The following is an 8,642-nucleotide window of genomic DNA, read 5'->3' on the forward strand; positions in this document are numbered from 1 at the left end:
CTTGAAGGTAGTTTCAACCATCAAGACTGTTCTCAGACCCCTCACAAACTCTTGCGCTCAGGCCGCCCTGAGCACTGGAAACTCCAGCCCCACCCGTCTGCAACAAATTCGAAATCCATCTGATTCATTCTTCCCTCATCAGCAGTCGCAAGACAACCTCCTTGCTGATTACTCCGGTCAAACCGTCCACCATCCAAGTCAACTCGGCAACGCGACCGCTGCCGTATTCTTCGACACCAAGCGCATCCAATCACTCGCATCCCCTTATCTCGCCCCGTTGATCAGGATTCGAGTTGCGCTCTACTTTTGCAACCCAACAGATATCCCACCATGTCCTTTTCGAGCCTCGTCCACGATCTCAGCCTCCGTGACGGTGGCAGCAGCAACTCCAACGCTGCGGCCATCAGCCGTCGCCCGCCCCCTACCGTATCGTCGATTGACGATCGCGCTTCGCATATTTCGCGCGCCCGATCCTACGCCAGCACGGCGGCCACGAGCGTCAGCATCTCGGGTGACATCTCCAGCCAGCTGCATGGCGGCTACTTTCACCCGCTTGCCCGTTCGTGGCAAGCCGAGCGCCAACTGACCAAGGTATGTATCCAGCTATGGACAAGGCATGGTTCCATATTCCATGCGCATTGCAACCTTGTGGCGCTAACAACCCTCAGTCTATGCTCATTTACCCCCTCTTCATTACCGACAACGACGACGACATGATTCTGGTCCCCTCCCTTCCCGGCCAGCACCAACTCGGCATTGGCCGCGTCATCTCGTTCCTCGAGCCCCTTGTCCACAAGGGTCTGCGCTCCGTCATCCTATTCGGCGTGCCCTTTAAGCCTGGCACCAAGGACGCTCTTGCCAGCGCGGCCGACGACCCAGAAGGCCCCGTTATCCGCGCCATTCGCCTCATCCGCCGCCGCTTCCCGCAGCTCTACATTTGTGCTGATGTTTGCCTCTGCGAATACACATCCCACGGTCACTGCGGAATCCTGCGCGACGACGGCAGCTTGAATAACGAGCTGTCGGTGGACCGCATCTCCGATGTTGCCGTCGCCTACGCCAAGGCTGGTGCTCACTGCGTGGCCCCATCGGACATGAATGACGGTCGTATCCGTGCCATCAAGCTCAAGCTTATTGATGAGGGCATCTCCCACAAGACGACGCTCATGTCGTACTCGGCCAAATTCTCGGGCTGTCTGTACGGACCCTTCCGTGATGCGGCCGGCTCTGCGCCTTCGTTTGGCGACCGCAAGTGCTATCAACTGCCTCCTGGCGGCCGTGGTCTGGCACGACGTGCGATCACCCGCGACATGGCCGAGGGCGCCGACATAATCATGGTCAAGCCGGCCGGTCAGTATCTCGACATTATCAGCGACGCCAAGGAGCTGGGCAAGGATCTACCAGTTGCGGCCTACCAGGTGAGCGGCGAATATGCAATGATTCACGCTGGAGCAAAGGCAGGCGTGTTTGGTCTCAAGGAAATGGCTTTCGAGTCTGCCGAGGCCATTCTACGGGCGGGTGCGACCATTATTGTCAGCTACTTTACGCCTGAATTTCTTGACTGGCTTGACAACTAGAGAAATGGATGCGCAAGAACAAATATAGGAAATATAATACAAGGCAAAAGGAATGGGATACTGGGTCTGGTGGTGGACAATAACTATAGGCGGGAGGATGGTTGAGATGGGATGAAAGGATGGGAATGTGGATACTCACCTCATGATGCATATTGGATGGCGTTATTTACGGCACTCGTTTCAAGGACAACGATAGTAATGGATGAAAATATATAAAAATTTCCAAGTCTATACCAAAGTACTCCCTCGTGAATGATTATTTATGTACATGTTCGAGTCCGGAACGGGAACAAGAGTATGTCGTGGGCGGTTGAGGTGGTCGCGTGACCACTGCGCCATCTGCTCTGGGGAGCGACGACGCTAGGACATCCAGCGAATATCGCGGTTCGCAGCAGCGGCAGCAGCGGCGGCGTGGTTGTGCGGAAAACTCGGGAGCATATAGTAGCGACTAAGCAGCGAAGCGGCGCGGAAAATGATGACGGTGCCAAAGAGGATGAGCAGCAGGCCCGGCGCCAGCGTGAGGAGCATGGCCGGCGGGTGACGGTGACGACGAGGGCGGCCTGGGCGAGCCAAGCGGCGGCGACGGCGACGAAGAGAAGGATAGAAAAGCAAGGGTCCGAGACGGCAAGAGAAGAGCTCATTGGGCGGAAAAGACTGAAGGGACAAGAAGAATTTTGTTTGGTAAAGAGCGTTGGGGAGGATTATCCAGTCATTTTTTTGGAGTTGAATTTGGAATGGGCGATGATGAGGAGAAGAGAGAGTTGAGGTTGGACGTTTGTTTGCAGCAAAAGGCTTGGTCTCTCCCCTGATGGCCCCCTTGAACGGTGCAGGTGCCTAAGAAGAATACCTGGGTACTTGGGTAGGTAGGTACCTACGCGCGTGAGGCCTGTTTTCTGACAGGGCACTGGACACGTTTTCCACTCAACATGTTTTTTTCCCCTGTCACAACGCTGTCAGGCTGCTGCTACGTGTTAAAGATCTTTTATGTTTTTTTAGAAGCCGTGTTAGACGCCTAACAGCGTTGTGACAGGGGAAAATTAGCTGTTAAAAAAGAGACCTGTCTAGTACCCTGTCCAAAAACAGGCCTCACTCGCGTATGTAGAGATCGGTGGCGCCAGTGGCAGTGGCAGTGGCACGAGAACCCGTATTTATTACAAGAATAATAAATATCATCTTAATAGTACCTAAAGTACGAATTAACAACCTAGAAATATCCCTGATAAAGGTTGACGCGACGTACCGGAAGAAGTGCTTGTTTTGGGGGCTGTCGTGGCGGGCTGACAGCAGCGGCCACCTACCTGGTACACAGCATTTCGTACTATTATTCGGCCATTTTCTGTGCTTTTTCAAGCACGCTTGAAGCACTTTTCAAATCACTGGTAGCCATTTTTCTTTCCGAGTCAATAAACCCTTGGCCAGTCTCGTTGTTATTATTATAGTTAACTAGGAACTGGTCATGCTGGGCAGTAGGCATGGACTGGCTCTTGGCGGGTTTGACCTTGGTTGGCCACGATCGGGTCCCTGTCCCAAAAAAACATCAAGATTGGAAACACGTCCGGCTTCAGATTGCAACCGTTTCCCCACTGCCCTTTTTTGTTTCTCCATAACTAGTTATTGCGTTGAAAAGTATGCAAGCGTTCATGTTCAACGCCATTCCGCTCACCCGTTTGCTTCCCTCTGAATCATGACGTCGGCCTTGTCTCGCCCTCGACCCAGTTGCTTGCGCTCGATTTGCCCTCCTTGGCCACCGCATACCAGTCGTCGGTCATCCCAGACACCCTTGCCTCCATTTTTTAAAGAGTTGATCAATTGAGCGCTTTTTTTTCAATCACCTTTAAAGACTTTTTTATAGACCGTTTTGGCCTGTCATGCGTATAGTCTGCAGCTGAAGCGGCCTCCGTTTGGTCGGCATGAGCTAGATCGTCAGAGCGGCGTTGCAAACCGCCAGAGTTCATTTATCCTCTAGAAATTAGGCAAAAAAGAGCTGCCCCTTCTGCTTTGTTTCACACACTGTCAGAGATCGTCTCGAGATGGGAGGCTCCCCGCTGGATGATCCGCGCATTCTACATTTGTCAAGTAGAGCACAAGGCGATCCGTCCTTCCCCCTCGGGACACCTCATGCCTTATGCCTTATGCCGTGCAGTTCCTGGCACTGCCTTCTGCATTGCTTTCTGTGCTTCTCGGAGGACAAAAAAACGAATAGAACATTCATTCTTTTCCTTTTCTCTTCGTTGTGATCCTGACTGCCAGCTACGTGTCCCCGTCCTTCTCTTTGCCAAACACTCCGACAGCTGTCAATGCCACTCTTCTGCCGGCCGCCAAGCCAACGTCGAAACACACGTCCGTTTACACACTTGTCATCCTGATTCGTTCATTTTCCTCTCGTCGTCTTTCTTCATTTCTCATCCTCCCACTGTCCTCTCTTCTGTCTCTATCCAGAGTCTCCTTCATAACACCAATTTCTCACCTCAATTAATGCCAGCCATCCCGTCATGTCAAGAAGCGATCAGAACCCTCTCCGCGAGGAAAATCTAGGTCTGCTGGCCGGTCACATCTCCGACGTCGAGAGCGATGGCGACATCTTGGACGAAAAAGCTCGCCTCTCTTCCTCTTCCTCCGCCTATTGGACCAGACTCCGGCGACTCGCCGGCCCGTGGCTCCGCACCCGGTCGGCGTCGTCGTGGCGGCCGCTGCTGCTCCGCCTCGCCGTCTTCCTCGTCCCCAGCTTCCTCCAAGGCCGCCACGCCCGCGAGCAAATGATTCGACCTGCAACCCGTCTCGCCCCTACAGCCTATCTCGACGGCATGCGCGGTGTCGCCGCGCTCTTCGTCTTCTTCTGTCACTACTTCTACCAGGCCTTCATCATCGCTGAGGGCTGGGGCGCGGGCGAGACCAACTACAGCCTCCTCAAGCTGCCATTCATCCGCCTCTGGTACCAGGGCCCGCCTGCTGTCTGCCTCTTCTTCGTCATCTCAGGCTACGCCCTCTCTTACCGCCCGCTCAAGCTCGTCCGTAGCCGGGCCACCGCCGATGCGCTCACTGCCATTAGCTCCCTCGCTTTTCGCCGCGCTATTCGCTTATACCTGCCCACAGCTATTTCCACGTTTCTCATCATCTGCCTGCTGCGCGTCGGTGCTTACGAGTGGACGCGAGAGTTTGCCACTGACAGGACGTACATGAGGAACGTTGTCGAAACCCATCCCCTTCGAATGGAGTTTGCTTCGGACCAGTTTATCGATTGGGCCAAGCACATGTATCGCTTCGTTCATGTGTTTGACTGGAGCAAGTTTGGAGGTAGCACTAGTAAGTCTTGGTGTCGTCCACACAAGACATCTGTCCGCTGACACCTGCCTCGTTTAGCCTATGATGTCCATCTCTGGACAATTCCTGTCGAATTCCGCTGCTCACTGTACCTGTTCTTGGTCCTTATCGGCACCGCCCGCCTGCAAACCAAATTTCGATTTCTTGTCGTCGCCGGTATCATGTGGTTCGTCTACACACACTCGCGCTGGGAGTTGCTCCTTTTTCTCTGTGGCATGGTCCTGGCTGAGATGGACCTGATTCGCGGTGCGCACAAAGCCTCCGCCTCTTCTTCTCCCGATTTGCCACTTCGCGACGGCTCCCCTGTACCCCGTCCTCGCTGGAAGCGTGCCTTCTGGGGCGGCGTCAGCATCCTCGGCCTGTACCTGATGTGCCAGCCCGATGTCAAGGGCAGCATTACACCCGGCTGGGTCTGGTTGCACGCGCAGATCCCCGTCTGGTGGAGGGAAGAGCCTTACCGCTACTACCAGTCGCTTGGTGCTGTCATCTTTGCCTTGGCTGTCGGCCACTCCCCGTCGTGGCAGGCCGTGTTCAACACGGCCGCTGTGCAGTACCTTGGCAAGATCTCCTACGCCATCTACCTCATGCACGGCCCGGCCATGCACTGCATCGGCTACCACTGGGAGCGGATGGCCTACGCCATCACCGGCACCGACGGCTATTGGTACAATGCTGGCTTCGTCCTCGGCGCCGTCTTCTGCATCCCCACGGTGGTGTGGTGCGCCGACATCTTCTGGAGGGCCGTCGATATCCCGACGGTCAAGTTTGCCAAGTGGGTGGAATCTAAATGCATTGTTCAGGCGTAATCTGTTTACGTGTCAAACAAGGAACGACACCAATCATGTTTTTTATACTTGTTTTCATCACATCTGTTGCTAATTTGCTGTACATTCTCAAAATTCACTAGCATGTATTTGACATTATGCTATACCATGCTCAGCTTGCGCTTAATTTACCTAACCATGTCATCATCATGTATCGTCAATCATCTCTCTTATACACGCGCTTGCCAGCCACCCACGTCTCCCGCACCCGCAACGTCCGCAAGCTCTCCACATCGAACCCATCTCCGCCGAGCGGCTCGTCCAGGACCACCCAGTCAGCATATGCGCCCTCCCGGATCTGCCCGGCCCTACCCTCCAAGAACGCCGCGTACGCCGGGGCCCCCGTGAACCCCCAGAGCGCCTGCGCCAGCGTGAGCGTCTCCTCGGGGTGCCACCCGTCCTCGGCGCCCTCGCGCCCGCGGCCCGTCGCGGGGCTCTTGCGCGTCACGGCCGCGTACATGCCGTGGAACGGGTTGGGGGGCTCCACGGGAAAGTCGCTGCCCAGTACGGGCTGCAGATCGAGAAACGACCGCATGCGGTACGCTGCGGTGGCCGTGCGCCGGGCACCCAGCCGCGCGCCCGCGTACCGCATGTCGGACGTGGCGTGCGTGGGCTGCACCGACGGCACGATGCGCAGGCCGCGAAGCCGCTGCTGGTCTCCCGGCTCGATGATTTGCGCGTGCTCCAGCCGGAAGCGACGGTCGTGCGCGCAGCCGGCGAGGTCGTCGCCGCCTCCGCCGCCGCACTCGTGCCGCAGGGCGGCCTCAAAGGCGTCAATGGCGGCGCGGTTCGCCCGGTCCCCGATGGCGTGGATGTTGACCTGGAACCCGGCGGCGGCCCACTGCCTCGTCAGGTCGCTGAGCGTCGTCTCGTTGATGAGGAGGAAGCCAGAGGTGGCCGGGTCGTCGGCGTACGGCTCGAGCATGGCGGCGCCCCAGCTCCCGAGCGCACCATCTACCAAAGAAGGGTTAGCCTTGACGGGATTCTTCTTTTGTGGTCCCAGGTTCATCGCCGTGCAGGGGGTGCAAGAAGTGAGAAAGCAGCGTACCGGCAAAGAGCTTGACGCTGCGGACGTGCAGCCGCCCGTCGTCACGCGCGAGCGTCGTCGCGTTGGCGGCGCAAAACGTGTTGCGCGCCGCGCACTCGCGCATCGCGTACACGCGGACCGTCCACTCGTCGTCGCCGGCGAGGCTGTCGAGGAGGCGCACGCTGTCCGGGTCCGTGCCGGCATTGTGCACGCCGACGAGGCCGACGGCGTTGAGGGCGCGCATGGCGGCGCGCACGTAGCCCGTCCGCGTCGCGTCGTCGGGCCTCGGGTACCGCGCGAGGATCATGTCGAGCGCGTTGTCGCAGAAGACGCCCGGGCCCGGGTCGCGCACAATCTCGCCGCCGGGCACCGTGTCCGGGAGCGGACGCGGGAGCAGCTCCAGCACCGCCTGCGACACGAGCGAGCAGTGGCCGTCGATGCGGTCCACGAAGAGGTAGCGGCCCCGGAGCGCGGGGTCCTGTTCCAGGTCGGCCTGGAAAGCAGAGGGGGGGGGGGAGTATGTTAGTCGGGAGGGGGTGTCAAAGGGAGGGGGCTCTTCGTACAGCAGTGGGCATGCGCCCGAAATCGGTCTGGTCCCAGCCCATGCCGCGGAGCCAGTGCTCACGGGTGCCCGCCTCGGGATGCTTCTCGATGTGCGCCCGCAGCCGCGCGCGCACCTCGTCGAGCGTCGCGGCGCCAAAGAGGTCGACCTGCACCAGCATCTCGCCGTGCTCAATCAGGTGGCCGTGGCCGTCCCAGAGGCCCGGGATCACATGGCCGGCGACGTCCTCGCCTCGCCGTTTCAGCTCCGTCGCGCTGGTCAGCTCCTCCTCCTCCTGCTGCTGCGTCACCACGGCAGTGAATAGGCCATTGGTCACGGTGAAGCACTGCGCGACGGGCTGCGCGCTGTACAGCGTCTGTACGCTTCTGTAGCAGTGCGTCTGTGAATCAGGGGTCGCGTGGTGGTACCGCGTGTGCTGTAGGCCGACTGCAGCCAGCGACGCGGCGGCGAAGAGGGAAAGGAGGGCGCCTCGGACGTAGCTTGTGGAGGTCTTCCCCGGGCTGCTGTTTTGAACATCCGATGTTGCTGTCCTGGGCAGAGGGCCCTTGCTGGCCGCCTTTTCGACTTTTGTCTCCATTGTCCGCGTCAGGCCGCCGTGAGCATGCACCTTGCGCTGAGCTTGCTGAGCCGGTAATGCTTGGCTCGGAATGGCCTAATTCCCTGGCGTTGAACGTCTTTCGAGCAAGCACAGGCAGGACCACTTTGGATTCAAAAAAGCAATAAGTGAGAACAGCTAGTGCGATCGGTCAGTTTTGTCAGTTCAAGAACCCCGCTGCCGACCAAGGCAACGCCCCCGCCCTCTAGCGCAACGGACCGCGGCCGTAGCCCGAGGCTTGTCTGGTCGGACATGGTGCCGCAGGACCCTTTTCTGTGTTCCCAAAGCTGATTCACAGCTCGCTTTCTTGTGAAGAGATTTAATGATTTGAGCGTGCCTATATACTGTGATACTTTGCTTTGGTCGTGTTCATCACTGCATCATTGACCTATCCAAAGAAGCTTATATATATCCGCCGCGAACCCCGATTTTTGTCCATCTCGGCCGAACGACCTGCTACCGGAATCTCGCCTATATTCCCCTCCTACAAGCCCGCCCGCATCGCAGGCCGCACCGAAAAAAAAATATGCCGCTCGACACCGCCGCCATCGACGCCCTCGCGGCCACCGACGTGCGCACCGTGATCCCGCCCGAGGAGTTCCTGCCGGTGCTCTCAGCGGCGCCTTTTATCCCGTCGCGGTCGATGCTCAACCTGCGCGACGCCGGCGCCGTGGCGGGCAGCGCGATCCCCGCCGGGCGCGTGTACCGCTGCGGCACGCTCGAGTACGCGGCCGCC

At 58.1% G+C, this 8,642-nt stretch overlaps 3 protein-coding genes across 3 annotated transcripts; 2 read left to right on the plus strand and 1 right to left on the minus strand.

Moving 5' to 3' along the window:
* Positions 1-330: 330 nt before the first annotated feature.
* Positions 331-1,577, plus strand: CCM_00935 (delta-aminolevulinic acid dehydratase; the record flags this gene model as incomplete). Its single annotated transcript, XM_006666093.1, has 2 exons — positions 331-591; positions 669-1,577. 2 exons carry the CDS (start codon positions 331-333, stop codon positions 1,575-1,577), a joined length of 1,170 nt encoding a protein of 389 aa, XP_006666156.1.
* A 2,492-nt stretch (positions 1,578-4,069) lies between these two features.
* On the plus strand, positions 4,070-5,704 carry CCM_00936 (acyltransferase, putative; the record flags this gene model as incomplete). Its single annotated transcript, XM_006666094.1, has 2 exons — positions 4,070-4,880; positions 4,938-5,704. 2 exons carry the CDS (start codon positions 4,070-4,072, stop codon positions 5,702-5,704), a joined length of 1,578 nt encoding a protein of 525 aa, XP_006666157.1.
* A 175-nt stretch (positions 5,705-5,879) lies between these two features.
* CCM_00937 (amidohydrolase 3) lies at positions 5,880-7,888 on the minus strand (the record flags this gene model as incomplete). The annotated part of the gene is made up of 3 exons (XM_006666095.1): positions 5,880-6,676; positions 6,771-7,242; positions 7,313-7,888. 3 exons carry the CDS (start codon positions 7,886-7,888, stop codon positions 5,880-5,882), a joined length of 1,845 nt encoding a protein of 614 aa, XP_006666158.1.
* Between the last annotated feature and the right edge of the window lie 754 nt (positions 7,889-8,642).

Source organism: Cordyceps militaris (assembly GCF_000225605.1).
Source record: "Cordyceps militaris CM01 unplaced genomic scaffold CCM_S00001, whole genome shotgun sequence".
NCBI lineage: Eukaryota > Fungi > Ascomycota > Sordariomycetes > Hypocreales > Cordycipitaceae > Cordyceps > Cordyceps militaris.